The 19,990-nt window shown below is 40.6% G+C and overlaps 1 protein-coding gene across 5 annotated transcripts in view; it reads right to left on the bottom strand.

The window, feature by feature from the left end:
* Positions 1-19,990, bottom strand: part of prrc2b (proline-rich coiled-coil 2B) — a 29,435-nt gene that overhangs the window by 9,212 nt on the left and 233 nt on the right. Inside the window, exons 1-22 of one of the 5 annotated variants that reach the window (XM_085463856.1) lie at positions 19,862-19,916; positions 14,499-14,676; positions 14,210-14,387; positions 13,794-13,896; positions 13,397-13,460; positions 13,085-13,228; positions 12,190-12,503; positions 11,926-12,050; positions 11,659-11,822; positions 10,575-10,662; positions 10,315-10,483; positions 9,330-9,669; positions 9,042-9,232; positions 8,160-8,343; positions 7,782-7,989; positions 5,495-7,534; positions 5,147-5,313; positions 3,914-4,029; positions 1,580-1,721; positions 945-1,021; positions 525-797; positions 285-386 (exon numbers count right to left, since the gene is read on the bottom strand). In XM_085463856.1, the coding sequence (XP_085319982.1) occupies positions 285-386; positions 525-797; positions 945-1,021; positions 1,580-1,721; positions 3,914-4,029; positions 5,147-5,313; positions 5,495-7,534; positions 7,782-7,989; positions 8,160-8,343; positions 9,042-9,232; positions 9,330-9,669; positions 10,315-10,483; positions 10,575-10,662; positions 11,659-11,822; positions 11,926-12,050; positions 12,190-12,503; positions 13,085-13,228; positions 13,397-13,460; positions 13,794-13,896; positions 14,210-14,387; positions 14,499-14,613 (5,304 nt within the window). In that variant the 5' untranslated portion in view covers positions 14,614-14,676; positions 19,862-19,916. Of the gene's footprint in view, positions 1-284; positions 387-524; positions 798-944; positions 1,022-1,579; positions 1,722-3,913; positions 4,030-5,146; positions 5,314-5,494; positions 7,535-7,781; positions 7,990-8,159; positions 8,344-9,041; positions 9,233-9,329; positions 9,670-10,314; positions 10,484-10,574; positions 10,663-11,658; positions 11,823-11,925; positions 12,051-12,189; positions 12,504-13,084; positions 13,229-13,396; positions 13,461-13,793; positions 13,897-14,209; positions 14,388-14,498; positions 14,677-19,861; positions 19,917-19,990 lie in introns of those variants that run through there. The other 4 variants (XM_085463855.1, XM_085463859.1, XM_085463858.1 and 1 more) reach the window with 4 other exon arrangements.

Below are 19,990 nucleotides of genomic sequence, written 5' to 3'. Positions count from 1 at the left end.
CATTTTTATTTACTGGCTTTTAATACAGCATGAGAGTTATTTGTTAATTCATATTTGGTGTTTGCTTTTAATACTCTAAGTTGTTTTATTATGTATGTTGTATTCTTGTACAGCACTTTGGTCAACGCTCCTGTTGTAATTAAATGTGCTATATAAATAATTAAACTATTAAACTATTAATGTTTCCTACTAAAAGCACCACAAATCAACAGGAGTACCATTCTTTCTAAGTTATATATTTAAAAAAACCAAAACTATCTGACATTGGATTGTGATTTAAATACCTTGAGAGTGAGATCAGCACTGGGAAAGGAGATGGGGTTGAGGTTGATGCCAGGCTGCAGGTGGTTGGAGCGCAAAATGGGGATACTCTGATTCAAAGCAGTCTGTTTGAGGACAAAGAAGATTATAAATACTTACAAATCAACATATCTTATTTTCAAATAAGACACTATTCCATTAATGGTTTCAGGTGTATTACAGCTAATTTCATTGATTTCTATAAAGTACAATAAGTCACTTACGTCCTGAAGCTTGTTCACAGGATTGGACACGGGTACTGGGGTAGAACCCGGCGGCAGGCTGAAATCTGAATCTTTGGCACTGACACCAAACTCAATGGGTGGGACAGGCAGCACAGTGTCCACATGGAGGTCCACACCATTGACTGGTGTGATAGGGCCACCTTCCAGCCTATCGACACCTTCTGAGCCCTTCCGGTGTTTCAGGGAGCGTTCATTTCCGATGGGCCCTGGTTTGTGCTGCTCTTTGTTTTGTTCTGGGCCCGCATCAGAGTCCTGTCCCAAAACATGCAATGTTATGAGTCTATGTTTTTGAAAGCAATACTAGAACAACTGAAACTAATGTGAAAAAGAAAGTTAAAATGAGATTAAAAACAAACAAACAAAAAAACATGCAGTTTAGTAGCAGCTGCATCACACTACCTCAGAGTTGGGCTCACTCCCAGTGTAAGACACCTGTTTGGTCCATGAGTCTCCCCCTGAAGACTGCACTGAAAGAGCTTAAACAGATACACAAACCTCACTGTTATTAATGAAAAATGCAATCATTTGAAAAACAAAATGTTCACAAAAAACTCAAGCTTTCATATTATGCACATTCATATTACAACATCTGTTCTTTATGGACTTTGCCATAAATACTAGGAATAATGCTGCAATGCTCTTGTTCTATATGTAGGTTAGATTATATGATTAATCTCTCATGGAGTAACGAGTGCCCAGGCTTCACCACAAGCTATGAAAGGACTTGTCAGTTAATTTTAGTTAATTTTGAGTCCCAGGAAAAAGGAGAGTAAAATTACTTTAAGTTGGTGCAAAACGTTTTGTTAAAGCCCTAAAATTAAATATAGAAGTCTGTACTTAAAGCATGCCTTCATTGTTCAAGTTCACTGTGATGATGAACAAAGGTAACCTTTCAAAAAGTGTAATTGCCCAAAAATTCATGGGGCCTGACTGTATGTGCCGTCAGTGTGTGTTGAGGCTAAAGGTTTATGTTTAATATAACAAAATGCATATCTCAATGAAGCACTGACCAAAAATTTAATAAATAACAATACCTGAGCTGTTGGTCTCCCAGATTTCAGTTCCCAGATTGTTAGAAGAAATTCCTTCCTCGGGTTGTTCAATGCTCATGCTTCCCTGCTTTTTGGCAAAGCGTGGTGGCATCTTGGAAGTGACTGTCCTGTTTTTCACTGGTACCTAAGATGGTTAAAAGAAAAAGCTTCAAGGTTCGCTGTGTAAAAATGGCAAGCAACTAAATGGAACGAACACTTTTGTGTAAACATAATGTGATATATCCTAGAAAATACTGCCGGCCTCCAGTGCTACCCCCCTCAGCTTGCTTGTACATGCACCTGAGTTAGAAATGTGAAAATCCTAGATCACTTCCTTGAGTTATCCCTGAAATTTTAACTTGTCCCAGAGTTTTGGTAAATGTACCTATGGTACACATGTGAAATTCCTATGCCATCACTTTTTTACGCTTGAGGGATAAAAAAAAATAAAAAATTACACATTCCCTCTCTTCTTCACATGCCGATGTGCTTGCAAAGTCTGATGTAATGAGTTAATTACAGTGTAATTAAGTTAAGGCTGTTCGATATAACGATATATATATCGGGTGACGATATAAAAACGTCTATCGTTTCATTTTATGCTATCGTTTGTTTCGTGGTGTCGCAAAATAAACTGTAGTGGCTATATTAATTTCTTAAAGTTATCTCTTTCTCTTATATTTAATATAACCACACTACGGATGGACAAGCGCCTGTTTTTATGCATTGTCGTTAGCAACAATGACGGTAACAGCATCACGTGTCTGCTTGTTTATGTTCCACATAAACCTTTCACAATAAAGCTCAAGATCCTGTTGAGACTTTTCAAAATAAACTGAATCACGTGAAAGAGCAGATTATTTACGGATGAGAAGTAAAAAAAAGATCCACCAGGTGCTAAAAAATAAACCTTAGACTCAAACGTTAGAACAAGCAACCCGCAGCACGCCGTGTAATAAATACTCAAAGAAAACAGGCTTTACAACTTATGTCTAAAAATGTATAGTTTCATGCATCTGTTAAAACACTCGACTCCAGCTACACGACGCGCAGCTGGAAACACTTCCAGCAAGATGAGCTGCCCGAGATTCACAGAATTTACAGAAAATGTTACATTTTTGTGATTTATAATGTTATCGGATGATAGAATTCTTATATCAGGATATGAGATTTTGGTCATATCGCACAGCCCTAAATTAAGTGAGTGTAATTAAGGGATCAGTGCAGCCACATTCCCAGAGATCAGTGTCCAGGCATCACAGCCAGCACTTACTAAACTAGGTATCATCTGTGTAATACAAAAAGAGTAGCACTGCCATGTATTTGTGCCCGTTTGTTTTGTTTGGACATGTTAAAGTAAGGGTTGAATTATTCTCAAATTTAGCACATGTTCAGCAGTCAGTCAGGCAGAGACAATTATATGGAGGAAAAGACGCAACAAAAACTGACAGTATGGCAGCCAACAGAGCATCTTAAATAAAACAACATTAAACATGAAGTTGCTGTGTGATTTAAGTCAACTACCAGAAGGTCATGATAGAGGGGTTGACAACTGACTCGCTTTTTAGGACTTACATCTTGTAGAGAAACAAATGAGCAGTGCTGCAGCAAGCTGGAAAGACAAGAAGGCTTTGCCAATGCAGAAGGAGCTTGAACTCAAACAGTATTATCAGAAGGTCATTGCTGTATCACTTAACAATTAAGTAAGCTTGCAGCTTTCTCCAACTCCAACAATGCATGAATGTGACGATTAGTTTGTAGCATTTTTTAGCAAAGTTGTTTGAAAGCGGGAGGCGAGCCAATTTACAAGCAAGGGTTTAGCGAATTGCTGAACTGATTTGCTCAAGTAAACCTTGTCAAGACTGTATTATACCATTCTAGGTAGATAAGATCACATCGGTCAGCTAACCCTTGGCGACCAGTCGCCTGGGGAAAAAGGTATATTTCTCAGTGGGGTGTGAAGTAGCTTTAACTGGCTGCTGCCAGGTAAAATATGTGGCAAAAAATCAGCTTGCCCAAAAACCTCCTTGTGAATTCACAGGGAGATTGCCATGGTCAGCAGTATTTTGCATAGTAGACAGTGACTTTCCTGAAAACATCTGGCAACTGCTCACTGATTGGTGACTGAGTACTAAAGAGCATTAACAACCAACCACTGCAGGACTCATAAAGGGAGCAATAGGGCACTTATAGGACTGCAGTTCACATATTGGGCCAACAGTGTCATAAAAATTACTTTCCGAATTAAACACATTTTAGAGGGCCATTTTTATTAAAAAAACAAGCAAACTAATAATATTTTTTGAGTATTTAGAATTTGGTGTATGTTAAACTTACAGCTGCCCCTTGTTCTTTCCTCCTCCTGTCATCTTCCTGTGGGCGTCTTTGCTTTTTGGACAAGGCATCCTGGTATCCATCTGCATTTGAACCTGGTCCCCCTGCGTCTCCTTCAACTACAAAACAAAGTTTTTGTCAGAGGAAAAATCAAGAGTGCTCAAGTAAAAGCTGCAGTGCTGAATCGCATCTGTACCTGTGTAAAATGCTCCATTAATACATTTTACCGTGAATTAAATTACCCCACCTAAAATGTAAAGCTGCTAAAGACTTTCTCCCAGTTTAAACCTAAAATATGAGACCTTTCAATTAATTTTACTATTTAAAAATTATTAATGGTATTCTCACTGCACCTAGAAAAAAAATCAGTTATTCTGCTGTCTGAAAACAAAAAAGGAGGTCACCAAGACTCAAGCTTTTTTTGCTTTACGAGACACACCTATAGTATCAATTTCAAAATCCTGTGTTTCCTTGTTCTCAAGTTATCGCTTTCAGAAACTTGTGTCCTCACCCCCTACACCAGCATGGTAATGGCGCCTTTTACAGCTGAGGGGTAGAAATGTGTATATAAAATATAGCATATGTGAGCACAGAGAGTGAGAGAAAAAAGAACAGACGTCAATTGCAAACAGGAAGCCAGCGCACTGAAGTGAGATTAAAAAAAAAAAAGAAAGTAGCCCACACCAGAACTTCTTTATTGCTTGCAAATCTGTTTCCACCACCCATGGTTATCCCTCAGCATTAAATTTTCCCCATAGCTTTGGCCTGTGGGCATGACATCAAAGTTAATCATCATGTTAGCCACGTTAGCTGGGTTGCGTGCAAACAGGATTGTCCTACTGCTGTGGGGACACTGCCATAAAAAGTTATTTACTAACTTTTCAGCTTGTCAGGGGACAAGAGCACATTAGAGTACTATTTGTAGGCCTCACACCTCTAACACGTTATCTGAGTGTTTAGTTCTCAATCTATATTAACAGACATGAACTTCACCTTGGAGTTGCTGTTCTGCAGCTGTGCAACTTAATTTTTAAACAAGTTAGTCTGATTCCACACATGTTAAGAAAAACAAAATCACATAACACAAACAAGATTCAAGGGGATTAGAGGAATGAATGAAAGCAAATGTGTTTACAGTATTTTTAACACTAAAACTACACTATTGCCAACACTTTGTTTCCATCAGAGAGCATTCCCTATGCATTCCATAAAGATGTGAAAGAAAGTTGGACTCACTTGGGTAGCTGCTGAGCTCATATGGGGACAGTGGTTCAGTGATGTCTGTTTTGACAGGTCCTGGCTTCAGCTCCTTGTCTAATTTCTTCCCAGCGGGCTCAATGGGCTCCCTCTCTTCTGGCAGCTGCTCTATGCTGTATACAGAGCTTGACTCATCTGGACTCCTGCTGTGAACAGGACATAGAAAAAGTGCTTAAATTGTGTGTTTTTTCCAAAATAAACCAAATTGAGTAACTGAAAATGGTGTCCTTGTAATCAAAATTATAGTCATCATCATACAAATAACAAAGTGTTGTTGGTTTCTAAGTAGCTATAACAGACGACTGGTCAGTAAGTTATTTGCCTCACCTTTTACAAGAAGTGCCTCCGTTCTGCCAGCTGTCACTCCTGTTCAATGAGGTGGGGGGATTATCAGGTGCACGCACCATCTTGCTTGCGTCCAGCAGTGATGGTTCTCCTTTCCTGTTCTGCCGTTCCACCAATGGTCTCTGACTAGAGAAGCTTCTCTTAGAAAGCTCCCTCTTCTCACTGGAGCCTGGCTCCTGGCCAGAGTCTGAGGGAATATCGCCATGGCCCTGTGTAGCAATGCCTCCACCTCCACTCCGTTTCTCTCTCCAGTCACCAAAGTCGCTGTTGTCTGAACCCGTCTCCCATTCCTCTGTCTGGCCATGCTGGCTAGGACGTCCAGAGTAGTGGCCACTGGGCCAGTTATCATCACCAGTGCTTTTAGAATGACCTGGCCAGGGATTTGCAAAGTCTCCGTTTATGAACTCATCACTTGTCCACTGATTTGAGCCAGGTTCACGCTCTTGTCGTAGACGACGGAAGCGCGGAGGCTTGTCTTGACGTGGAGGACGCCTTCTCCTTAAAATCTGTCTGTCAGGGTTCTCGCTGTCAAAGTAGTATTCTCCTTCACGCTCCTCTGTTCCATTTTCCATGAAGGAGCCAGTAAATTTAGGAGTGTACTTGAGAGCGTCACGCTCAACTGGGGGTCTGCGGGAGTAAGCAGTCTCTGCTCCAGGACCATAACCATTTTCTTGCATCGAGCCGCTACTGCTGCCACTAAATTGAGGCCCACGGCCCCTCCATGTAGAAATATCTCTAGATCCTCCAAAGCTTCGACTGTAACTACCAGTGGTGTTCAGTCGTGGAGGCAGCACCCGATTTCCAAAGCCTCTGGTGACCTTGGTCTTTTCTCTGGAATCTGGGGCAGTCTGATCATCTGTGTACACCTTGTTGGATCTCCAAGACTCTCTATCAGCTTTACGGACATCCCCAGACTCTGTATAGCCTTCTCCATTTTCAGATCCTTTCTGGCGACGCCTCTTGGGAAGTTCCTCATACTCTGAGGCTTCACTCAATGTTTCACTGACATTTCGCCTACGGGGTTTGCCCCTCTGAAACTCCTCGACCTTGATTAGATCCCTGGGTGGTGCTCGACCTCTGCCTGCTCGCTGAGTGCTGCTGCCACTGCTGTTGTTATTGTTGTTATAAACACCTCTGAGATTATCTCCACCGCGGCCACCGCGGGTTCCACCTCTGGAGTTAAATTCCCGGAAGCCTCGACTGCGGCCTCTACCCGTCCCCCTCACTGCACCAAAGGCCTGTTCTTCATCAATAAAGATCCAGTTATTGCGCCGTGGTGCCTGGGGTTCTCGGTTCTCCTGACTGTCTCTAAGTGACTGGCTTTTAGCACTGCTCCAAGTGTTCTCCTTGGGAGAGTCATCGCTGTGGGTGCTCAGAGGTCTGTCCATTTTACTGGGAGCTGGAGACTGGCGCTGCCTCTCTTCAGGTTGTTTTTCAACCACAGGTGATGCAGAACGCCTATTGTTGGCAGGCTGGTTGTCTTTCTTCAAGTCATAAACGTTAGTAAGGACTTCTTTCTCCAGGCGGTAGGGGACAGGCTTCTCCTCAGGCTCAGGTTTAGGCTTTTCATTCTCCTTGTCTTCCACTTTGAGAGCCTTAAGAACTGGTTTCTTGATGGGACCAGTTCTGCGTATCAAGGTGCGTCCACTAGCCTCAGATGGCTGGTTGACACTACTTGAACTGGAACTGGCTTCAGACCACTGGTTTTGGGCACTGTTAACCCCTCCGTCTTGTTTCTGGCTACCATCTCTTTTCCAGTTGTCTGTGGAGCCATCTAAGGCCTCGTCGTGGGATTCAAGGCCATCTTTCAGATGCTTGTCTCTCGACTCTTGCTTTGGGTATTCACTATCTGAATAATTCTGAGAGAGGTTCTGAGCGGTGGTGAGCAAGCCTTGGTCATGTTGTTCTCTGTCTGAACCTCTGCTCTGATAACTGTGATGGGGAAGATCATCTTGAGTGTGGGACAAACAATCACTGGCCCTCTCTTCATAGGAGTCCTGTTGGGAAGAGGCCATATCACCTCTGTGGATACGAGGAGACATTAAAAAAAAAAAAAAAAGATTAGGAATGAAAAAACCAGACGGAGGCCCATTAACAGAGCCTCATGCCCTTAACAACATAGATTCCATTAAAAAAAAAAAAAAAAAAAAACATGGACTTTACAGCGTTGAGGAAGGAATTATTAAAATGCTCAGTTTCACAGATTAAAACACAAGAGGGCCTCATGCCTTAATTTAAGGACTGCAGAATTCGAACAAAATAAACTTACCTGTCATCGGGATGTCCGCTTTCCGAGCTTTCACGCTGTCTCTGGTAAGGTGGAGTAAAGCTACGCAAGGGATAGCCATCTTGATTCCACACTGGGTAAGGCTCAGTGGAAGGCGCTCGTCTCTCCTGAGGCAAGTTTGGATGGCATCCATCATCAGAACCGGGACTGTTCAAGTGATCTTGGTGCATCATAGGTTTTATCATTCCTGCTGAAAATCAATCAATCACATATTAATCATGTTAAACATGATTTCAGGTGTGTCTGTCCTTCCGTTATTGACTGTATAGTTTGTTTATACCGAAACAAATGTGTCTGGCCAAACCACCTGTTATTTGTTTAAATTTAATACATATAAGTATATAAGGATTTAGTAATTACCAGGGTAGTAGTCAACAGGAGACCGTCCCTGGGTCATGCGGGGATCCATGAAAGGTGGCATCATCATCCAGCGCGGATCAAAACCGAGGACATGTGGAGGGTAGTAGCCCCGCTGAGTGTGGCTTGACCCTGATGGATTAGGGTGACCTGACTGCTGCCAATGCTGCATCTTGAACATTTGTTCCTTTAAAATCCACACAATAGACATTCAACAAATGGGCAAAATTGACACTGTCTGTTTTGTGTAAAATGAGACAAACTAATTGAAGACATTTCCAGGCTAAGCTAACAAAGTCAGCAGGATATTGTTCCCCATTTAGCATTCATAACAAAAAAATCAAAGTACATTTATTCTCATATATTTTAGAATGAACCAAGAAGATGCTGGAGATTCTCTTCTCAAGAAATTAGACCTAACGTTCTAAATATCCTAGTTTCACTTCTCTAGCACAACCCCATCATGGTCAATATCAAAGAGGCTGTTCTTTATGAAGGTGACCAGTTCCAACACACAAGCTGTACTTGCCTGGGCTGCCCAGGTGTATTAGTGGCCTAATGCCGCATAATAAGGTCAGCAAGTAAGCCATCTCTAAGAGATCCTGAATGCAGTAACACTAGAAGTTCCAGATGGCTAATTTGTGCCTCTGTAAAGCTGCGGGGAGTTTATGGTTTTCACCCGAATATACACCATAGGCTACTGTCACACATTTGTTACATTATTTATAGATGTTTTAGTGCAGCTCCTCATTTCCTAAATCTCTACAACCAAGGTGGACAGTGCAATGTTAACATGACCATGGGCCACATTATTAAGAACAGTGCAATGAAACCAGAATTCTCCTTAATTTGGAGTTGAAGCTATTGGCATCAGCTGGTGCTCACCTGCTGCTGGTGGTGTTGTGGTTGCTTTTGAAAGCGGGGTGGCACTGGTTTGATTGGCTGACGCCCACTGTAGTCTCCTGATGGTGAGGAGGGCTCTGGGCCATCGTCTTCACTGCCACGGTAGGTAGAGAAGCCAGACTCTTCACGGTAACTATGGCCAGGGGAAATGTCCGAGGGACACTCAATTCCATCTGGAAATCGTGATAAAACACGCTTGAATAGTTGCATTTGTGCATTTTTAAAACTATATTTTATATAAAATAAAAAAGGACTAAGGACTCTTTTTACCTTTTGTGCTGTAGTGCCAGTTATCATGGTGGCTTCGACTCTGTTCCCGACTTGGGGACAGTGGAACTTCTTTTCCCTCTACCTCCTTCTGGCTGTCATCCGTCCTTGATGTCTGCCTTTCAGTCTTCCCAAATTTTTCATCCAGTTTTTTGAGCTTTTCAGCACATGCTGCCAGACGTTCCTCACGAGCACGCCTCTCTTCCTCCTCCCGCCGTCTTCGGGCTCTCTCAACAGCCTCAGACAGCTCAGGCGACACATACTTGGCCCTAGCTGGTGCCTGAGACTGCCGCTGGTGATCATCCTGGTCAGCAAGTGGGTCTCCTTGGTTTCTCTGTTGGACCTAAAGGAGTTAAAGGGGAGGAACTTGAGTGATGAAGATTATTCCTTACTTTTTTTTTTTTTTTTTTTTTTCAAGGAGGTCCATTAGATTTTATTTCACTCTAAATTTATTTTGGGGGGGGGGGGGGGGAAGGACTAGCAACTATTTCTCCCAGATTAGTTGCTACTCAAACTCGCTGTTACCCGTAGGACACTTGTCCTGTTTCTTAAATTGCATATCCTATAGTATCTCTTGCTAAAATAAACAATTACCCTGGGAACAGATAAAAGCTTTGTTTTTATTGTAAGACATATTTTAATATTGTGGAATCTTTAGCTTATTTTAAATAAGTGGTTTGACAAATTTTCTACAATGAATTGCAACTAACAAACACCAAACGGACTTGGCAAATGAAAAGTGCTTAGACATATCACTATGGTTACCGCAAGGTCATATCTCCTAACTCGCAATGACAGACTCACTTCAGGTTATGTAAAGGCAGACAGCTATTCATATGCTCTACAGTGGTGTCTCTAACATTCCACAGTCACAAAGGAATTAAAGAAAATGGTGTGTTTTGACTGTGATCATCATAATAATTTGATCTTAGGTAAGTAATCTCAAAAGAGGGCTGAAATGGAAAAACACTGCCCTGTGCATGGTTACCTGGGTGTCTGTGGAGAGATATTTGCCGTTGGTCTTCCTGGGAGGCTCGTGGTGGTGATGCTGGAAAGAGTAACTCTCTTCTGGACCCTCTTGTGGGTAAGATGCCTCCCCCGAGCTAAGGGAGGAATGGCAGTCCCGCTGGTTATCTCTCTCCCTCTCCCAGTCAGCCCTATGAAGAAAAATAAAGCCAGAAACATTTTTAAATAAAGACAAATTGGAGTGTTTAGAGTAATAAGCAGCCTTTAGGGACGCGCTCTCACCAGATCTTGTTTTTGTCACTGGAAGAGTGTTCTTCTTCATCATCACTAAATTTGAGCTTCTCACTATAATCAACCTCCTCATGAAGTCCTGTGGGCAGGGGGAAAACAAAACAGTCAGTCACAGTGGTGAATCAGGGTGAGGTCTAAACTATACTGTCCTGGCTGTATTTATAGAGTGAGGTAACACTAGCTGTGAGGTTGAGCAGACAAACAGTTTGTTCTCCTGGGTCATATTTGTATTGTGAAGAACAGTCACCCTGTTCTTTAGAATCACAGTTTAAAACAACTCTTTTTTCCCCATTTATCTGTCAGACTGTGGTGAATAAGTCACTTGACTTGCTCTAAACAGGTAGGCCGACATCCCATTTATTTAACAACAGTCAACCAGAAAACTGTTATTAAAAAGCCACAGTTGGAACTGGATCTCATCAGCAATTGCCAAATTATACCGAGCTGGTATTTGGTTTTCATAGTACATACAAAGCCCATCTGATTGCGTCCTCTGTGGCTTTGCTTTGGGAAATATACACATAACCGTTCGCAGTGTGTGTGAGGAAGATTTGCATTACCCTAAAGTACACAGGCTGCACCATTGAGGATATGACGAGATAAAGAGAAAGCACCACTCCAAGCCTTTAACTGGAATCTCTTGATCATGTTACACATTCAATAAAGTAACATTAACATTTATTTTCTTACTTATAAGCCACAGACATATCATGCATCCGCAGGGTTTTTCTTCCATATAAGAAATTTTAATGGCCACTAATGAGATTGTGACCCTCTCCCAAAGGAAAAAGATCACTGTGACTGCAATTTAAAGCTTGCAGTCACAGTGAAATCTACCGTGAAATATATTTTTTGTTAAAATGGTCAAAAATGATGGGAAATACTCATCACCTTCTGTAAGATAAATTAACAGACTGATCATGTATAAGTCTATGGCCAACAATGAATACTAGAAAGTGATAAATACAGCATTCCACACATAAAAATATAAGGGTGAAAGATATTCACAAGCTATAGAAGAATCTCACAGTGAGAAAGTGTCTGGGACCATTACACATGTCTAAGATATACTGACCAGCCCATCCATCTTCACAATCATTGTCAAGCTCATCCAGATCCTTCAAATCCTCTGGATTAATAATGGCTGGGCGAACTGGTCTGTCGGTAGGTCTACGGATAGGCTGCGAAGAAAGTCGAGGCGCAGCACGGACAAAGCGATTCTCTCTCCTTACGTCACCACTGCAATGAGATTATGGCAAATTAACAATTGCCAAGTATCCCAGATCTCTATGTCAAACTGCTGAAAAATGGATAACTACTTGGATATTTAAAATGAACTTACTTTACAAGCTCAGGTTTGGCATAGCTCTGCCTAAAAGTAGGTTTGCTGTCAAAACGGGCGGGGGCTGCTACGGTGGTGGGAACATGGTCTGTACCCGTAGCTTCACGTGTCTCTTTAGAGCACATCTGAAAACAGCAGCACCACACGGGACGATCATATCAGGCATGCAAATGCCAAACACTCTGTTTTAGATTGTATCTAAAAGTAGGCCATGTTGTTTTCTTCCACAATCACCTGTAATGTTATGAGTCATACATTACTTACAAAGGCAGGCAACATGTCATGGTAGACAGCAGTTGAAGTGTGATGAAGCTGGTACTGCAATGCAGTAGGGACGGCTGTTCTGCGGACAGGCTGAGCAGGTCGCAGGGAAAGCTCCTTGGGGTCAGGGCCTGGTGACGGAGCCGTCACCGTATTAGATGAGGTGGTGACTGTGGCGGAGGAGGGGTGAGACGAGGCTGGAGGGGTGCCAGTCTCAGCCAGGGCAGTGGCCTTACCCTCAGGATCTGCTGGCAGGCTGAGGGTCAGGGATGAGGGCTGAAGGTTCCTGCCACCACCTTCCCTCCAGCTTGTCACATCTAGAAGTAAAAAAGGAAAAGGGGGAAAAAAATTAGAGGACCAGACCAAGCTAAACTAATAAAATGTCTAAAGCCCTGTGAAATTAGGAACTGCACTGAATTTCAAATAGCAATAGGTAACAACTTTCATTGAAAACAAGCAATGACTATAAATTAAAAACACATCCACTGACCATGTTGTTTCATCTCATCTCAATGCGGTAATTTCAAGAACTAATTGCAAGTGAATTAGTTCCATACTTTTTTTAATCAGAAATATTTAATCGAGTTCCCAGCCTGCATAGACAGATCATGGCCAAATGTGAGGGTGGGTGGTGTGAGCCAGGAGTCGTTAGTAAGAAAGTTGTCAGATTTCTGCTCTGAAAGACAACTTGCTTGGAAACTATGCAAGTAAATGACATCAAGAAGCATGAAATGCAGGTTAGAGGAACCAAAAAATAAAAAATAAAAAACCGCCCTCTTTCCTGTATTTCTTAAATAAAGTAATGTCTGCCAGTTTAAAGCTTTGCCTTCCAGGAGGTGTTACCTTATCTGTGAGACTGCCAATTTTTAAAGAAGGTGATACACAAAACATAAGTTACTCTGGGGGCGGAGGCTTGGTCCGGGCCCATACGACGGATCGAAGCCGCTTCTTTCCTTGCCAGCCCTGTCCTGTTCTCCAGCTGCCTTCAGTGTGGGAAATTCCTCGTGAGAGAAGGGCTGAAGTCGGTTTGAGGCCCTTGAACCTGATGTAGACATTGAAAGACACCGCATAAAGAGAGATGCTTGTCTGAGCTGAGCAAACAGAAAGCCATTTTCTCAACTGGGGTTTGAAATCTGAACAGCATACTGAACACTAACTGCGTGACATTTCATTTTAAACAGACTTTATTCTGAATTAATGAATGACTCACCATCTTGCTCTACTGCCTTTCCATTTAGCTGGGCCCATTGCTTTGGTCCACTTGTGTTTGTGTTCTGTGAAAATTAAGAAACCAAAGTCACCATCCCCACAGACCTAATGGAAGTTTCTCTACCTTTGAGGCACAAATGAGAAATTATCTTAAATATTCACAACCTTTCTTGTTCAACTTGGTAGTGTGAGCTTTCCTCCATAAAGAAGGTATAATTCTTTGCTCTTCTACCATTATTAGTCTTCATTAGAATATCCACTAGACACTCATTTGTATACGAGTAGCTCTCAATTAGCAAATAACCGAAAACACTTAAACACAATCAATGTGTTAATGAAAATCTGCAATAAATATATGACTGAAGCAGATTTATAAGCATACGTATACTCATACACACCTCCTGGTTGGCTACCGGTGAGGACTTCTGAAGATTGGAGACAGATTTCTGCAAAGGCAGCGGCGGCTGCAACTCCGGCAGCTGTGGTGTTGATGCAACAGAACTACGAAAAATAAAAAGACAACTGTGAGAAATCAACCCTCAAAAGCCTCTAAACTGCTTCTCTTTCTTCCTGGTGAACAGCTGACTTCTATCAAGATCAAAGCTTTAACTTATTTTATCCTGACACTGATCCCTGAAAAATATGTGAGTTTAATGTCAATGTTGATACTTCAGGAAGGACATTTCCATTTCAGCCACTGTAATCAACTAAAAAGGGTGTCTGAATATAAAACATTATAGCATAATTAATTTACTTGACAGACATATTTTTATTTTTTAAATCGGAGAAAGCGGGTCTATAAAACACGCCTTACTTCTTTTGATCGGGTTGTTCCTGCTTGTTCGCCCATCCTGTACCGTCTTTGGGCACTATAATCACGTTGGGATCGTTTCCTTTGTTTTCAGACTTCAAGCTCGGCAGATGAGCTGGTGGGGGCATACGCCGGGCTGTGGCCACTTTACCAAGACTCTGCAAGCCATGTCGCGGAACTACTGGGAGGCAAAACATGTAGATAAAGAAGTAGGACCAACATTAGTAAAGGGGCTTAAACTAGATAACAGATGAAGAAAAAGTATCGAGTGGAGAAACAAAATGAGCCTTACCTGTGTTTTTCTGAGTTTCTATTGATTTTCCCTTGTACTTATCAAATAGGCTGAGTGAGGAATACTTGCTTTTTCCATCCTTGGACTTGGTTATTTGCCCCAAACGATCGGACATTGCGATGTAATGTCATCTAGTATGGAAATTTTTCTTTGCGCCTCTTCCCAGTGCCTTCTGATTCTAAAAAGAGGAAATGAAATATCCACCTTAGTACAGAAGTCACCCAAGGAAAAACCAAACCTCAAGAATAAACAATGTTAATTCACAACCTTTGTAAATATTTAGTGTTAATCTGCCAATATAGACCAAACCAATAACTATACAACACAGCACACTGTAACTGAGATATTCTACATGTAATACTGGTTTACAAAATACCCATGTAAATAAAGATAAATGTTCACAGGAATAATACACATGAGTAAACAATATACAAGTTAATATAATATAAATATTATATATTATTAATATCAGTTAATGCACTCCAAGTAAGCCAGTAGGGCATGTAAGCAAAGTGTGAAACCAAAACAGCCATTAAGTCACTTAGAAACAATTTTACAAGTCCCTGAAACTGCATTATCTCCAGAAGAGATTAAGTGGTGTGACATTTTGATGGTGTTTGATGGTGGAGAGAGCATCAAACACATGTCCCAAAATCTTCGGTTGGTTCAAGACCCACTGACAGCATATGATCGAAACACTTTAGTGATATCACATCCTCTCTGGATCGGTCCACGGCTCCCTACAGAAATGTTTCATCAACTCTTCCACTGAATTACAATGACCATTCACACTGAGGGAAGAAGAAACCCAAACCATGGCAGCAAAAATGCCTCCGACATCATAATGAAACAAGGTCACCAGATTCCCTTAGTGTGGGTGCCAGGGGTCAGGGTTTTATTTTAATGCGTCTCTTTACCACATGTATAGGAGTTTCATAACCTAAAACCTACCAAGAACCAAAAGACCAACACATTTTGGTGTGAATTGTGTTTTCGATATATCAATAAATAATGAGGCCAAGTAAGTATTCCACAATACCCATATGGTGAACTGTGTTAACCAACACGAAACGGCTACAAATGGCAATTCATTTATTTAAGTGCTAAAAGTAATTTTATACTTTCCAGCTAGACTCAACAAAGATGGCAATGCTTCTGCAAAGGTATAATTAACCACATAAAAACACATTTTGTGTAGCGGAAACTTTATCTAAATGCAATTATTTTGAAACCACTACTGCTATTCTTTCTTTGAAGCAAATATCCCCTGTCCACCATCTATTGTGGACATTCACTTGAGTTTTGTTTTTCCCTTCTATCTGACCTCTGAACATTGTCAGAAATGTCTTTGAGGCAGGGACAACAACAGTTATTTACTGAAATTGTTGTACAAATAAATTTAACTGCACCTCAGAAGCAATGCAGGAGATAGGCTCTAAAATCCTTGTCAACAAGTTGTTCACTGCAAATTTCAATCCAATATATATTGTACTGTCAAATTTAAAGATGCTCCCTTCAGACACCACATGTGTTACAAAGAACAAGTCTTTGGGTGACAGGAAATACTTGAACAACTGTCCTACAACTGTAGAGCAGGGCAATTTGACCAAAAATATTTATCATGAAAACATTTGAAAATTTGCGATAACGATATAACTGACGATATAATTGACACTAGACGAAATACTTTACAACTCCACAACTTTATTAGTGCAAAAAAAAAACAACAACAACAAACAAACATCAATGTATTTTTACTTAAACAAGCAGCTGTTTTTTATGTGCATTAAAGTTATATAAAAATTTAACAGAGCAAATGCAAATTCCTTGCTGACAGTTTAACCTAAAGGCATTTCCAGTGGAAATTGGCCGACATATCCTCAGCATAACCATGTATAATATCCACAAAACTTAAAAAGAGGTTACGATAACCACAATGCTCCGACAATCCATCAAGCAGTGCGGCTTCGTAGATTAGCAAAGTCGTACTAAAACATTTGACAGATTTTCGAGCGCCGTGTACCACATAAAATCATTTCAAGGTCAGTAAAAACAATCAGAATTCATACATAAGGCACACAGGATTATAAGGGGCACTGTCGATTTTCAGAAAAATCAAAGGATTGATTGTAAGTGTGCCGTATTTTCCAAAAAACACGGTAATAACGACGGCCCGCTAGCATGCTCTACCAAAAATAGTGCTTTGTTGTGTATCTGACGGACGAAAGCCAAACCAGTTCCACACCACTGAAGTTGCAGCATTTTTACAAACCACTTCTGGTTCATCCGTTTCATTCAGCGATCCACTTTCGCTCTTCTTATTCTCCGTCATACTTTTTCCGCCATGTGCGTATGAAAACAAAGGCACTGCGCATGTGCGTTTTACCCATATTCTATCGCGATATTTCATTTTCTTATCGTTGCCCAACATTATACCGGTATTACCGTGAACGGTATGATATGGCCCAGCCCTGATCTCAAGTCAACATTATTCAAGTGGTTTATCACATAAACTTGAACCACAATACTGCCATCTATTCTGATCCCTGGGTAGTAGCTGCATATGTGGATCCATCTGCTGTGGTGACCCCTTGTGAATAAGGGAAGTGCTGAAAGAAGCTTCTATATGAATCATGAAACAAGGTAATACAAGAAATCCATGAGTGTAGTTTTTACTGTGATACACTAAATTTCTTCTGAAGCGATCCAAATCTGCTTTGTAACTCAACGTGTTGTTTCACATGATTTTACACATTTTTTTCCTGGTGAATTTCTGCACATTTTTTAAATTGCCATTTCTCATCTATAGCAGGAAAATGTATTGAGGATATGGTTTAAAAGTGATGTAACACCCGCCCAAAAAAGAAAATTTACACTATCAACGCACAGACCTTATGTTTTAGTACGCATGCATAGAACATCTTTATGCAGTCTTCAAATATCTTCTGCAGGTAAACATCAGCCAACAAAACATTACGGGGTGACTAACCGTGAGATACAAAACACTATAAACTTTAAAAACATCAATTACTCTCACAATATTTGAGCTAAATAAAAAAAAAATGCAGAGCTTAAGACAGTCTCTAAATGAATATCTGATATTATGTCCAGGTCGATGTCTAGTGCTAAAACCAAACAATGCCACCAACTTTCAAGAAATTATCAATAACAATGTCATCCTATGTTAAGCCCAGTTTTCCCCTACCATTTCAAGAAACACTGATCGGGGAAAAAAAATAATCCCACCTCACACCAATTATTAAGCACATCCCTATGTTTTTTCTTTTTCTTTTATGCACTTAGGCCTACATTGCCACTTTACCACAGTAAGGTCCTGACATGAATGATGGCTGCAGGTTTAAATGTAAGCATGAAGAATGGTTATCTGTCTTTAATGTGTTCGCCTGATGTTAAACCGGCAACCTACAGGGTGTACCGGGGCTTTCACTCAGTGACAGCTGGGATGGGCTCAACCACTATCCCCACAACCCTGAAATGGACCAGCAGCTAGGAAAATGGATGGATTTTTATGATTAATAGGAAATAGTTTACACTGAAAACAGTAAGCCAGTATGATTATTACAGCCAGGAACCTTGCTTTTGGTATGCAACATATTGCTTTTTAAAAAATGTTTCAATATATAAAAATACATGTGGCACTGTGTCCCAATATCTCAGAAGCAGTTGTCTTGACACCTAATTATAATTGCCAGTATTGCTAAATATCTCTGGGTAACAGAAAAAAAAATTTATGCAATCCAACCTGAGAAAAATAATGTGACATGTTAAATTCAAATCAAACTCAAGCATGTCCATATTGACAGGAAGCAAATGTTACAATGCCAAGAATTCCTTCTCTTTCCTGGCTAGTTCAAACTCCATTTCCATCTATTCTTTATTCAGTGTTGAACTATTCTGAACAAATGATGGAGGTTTGCAGAAACTATCTAAATTTACAGGATACTTTAGTGAGAAACATCAAGTTAAGCTGACAGAAGCCATAGCATGAACAAAACTAGAGATGGCTTATCAACCCCACATGTAAACAAATAGTATTATGGTGACTTACTTTTTCGGTGTGATTAAGCAATACACAACCTTGGTAACACAGTTACAAATGTCTTCTTTGTCTTCATTTAAACAGTTTCATGTATTCTTTTTTCCAGTGTTATAATTATTGTTGTTGTGCTTGGTCAAGCGTCTTTTTTCATGATGGCTACATGAGCATATTTTTCAGTGTTGGATAACACAGTATCAAAACAAAATACATCTTGATAGATTTATAACAGGACACAAGCACTAGTGTATACTAGGAGTATTTTCATGTGTGAATGAAATTAAGCAGGTTTCAACCATCAGTGGATAGTTGATTATCGTATTTGCAAATCTAAATAATAGTAAATATCATTTGAAGCTAACACCCGTCAATCCATAGCACAGTGGAGGCCGCTCGGTTAAAAGCTCCGCATAGGCGTTTTACAAAGACTTGTAGCCATAAATATGTCCATCAAGCTAAATTTAGTTATGTAATACACTCTGTTATGGTCGCTCGCACTACTCCAAAAAAACATAAAATCTACCAACCTCTCCAAACACAATCAATTTTTAAAATACATTGAGATGTGTAAGCTAACGCCTTGACGGCTAACGCTAGCTCCGCCTTGACTTTGTGTGAATTTCAAAAGGCTACATCCACCAGAAAACCCAAAGAAAACACCACAAGCAATAAAGTGGGCATTATGTAATCGTAAAACAAAAATTTGGACTGGATTTTAGTTTCACCCCGAGTTACTGTTCTTATTTTTTTAAGCTAGCATACATGCTAAGCTCTCCAGCACAAAACTGACATTAGCGAGTGCTGCACAAAAACAAGAAAGTCAAAGGCTAATGCAATCGTTTAGACTACAAATCGATCGTCTCAGGTCTGTTTAACACACCTATCAAGACGGGCTAACTGTCTGTTAAATTGCAAGAGATTCACACAAACGTTACCAAAGATGTAGCGGCTACTACTCGGCGACAAAATGTGCTAACTGCTGGCTATGGTTATGTATATAGCAAATGGTCGTAGTGAGGATCCTGTAGAGTCATCTAACTTCACAGTTAAACGACGAAGACACACAAAAAAAATGTAAACTGCTACTTTTCTGTTTTTTTTTTCCCCTAACAACGGCTCTAATTTAGCTTCAGCTAACAGCCTTAACTCTGGCAGCTTGTTGGAAAATTAGCGAAACGCCAATCCCGTAAAACTTCCAGTGATGACAAATTACAACCGGTGTTTTTTTCAGTGCTTCTACAGTGGTGCTTTTATTACTGGGGATATACAGGCTTTTCTGTGGAAATTCTCTATAAAATACTCTGACCTGTGCTTATTTTTTCCCCAATCCCGCTTGGCTTTTTGAACGGCCTGAACACAGCGATGGGAATGTAGGACAAGACGATTAAAAATGGCTGCTGCCAGGAACAAAGCAACAATAAAACTGGGCAGCGGA

Source organism: Copadichromis virginalis, linkage group LG7, assembly GCF_057382275.1.
Source record: "Copadichromis virginalis isolate Kocher_CV1m ecotype Utaka linkage group LG7, C_Virginalis_male_GT1.1, whole genome shotgun sequence".
Taxonomy (NCBI): domain Eukaryota; kingdom Metazoa; phylum Chordata; class Actinopteri; order Cichliformes; family Cichlidae; genus Copadichromis; species Copadichromis virginalis.
This window is presented reverse-complemented; position numbering and strand designations above follow the sequence as displayed.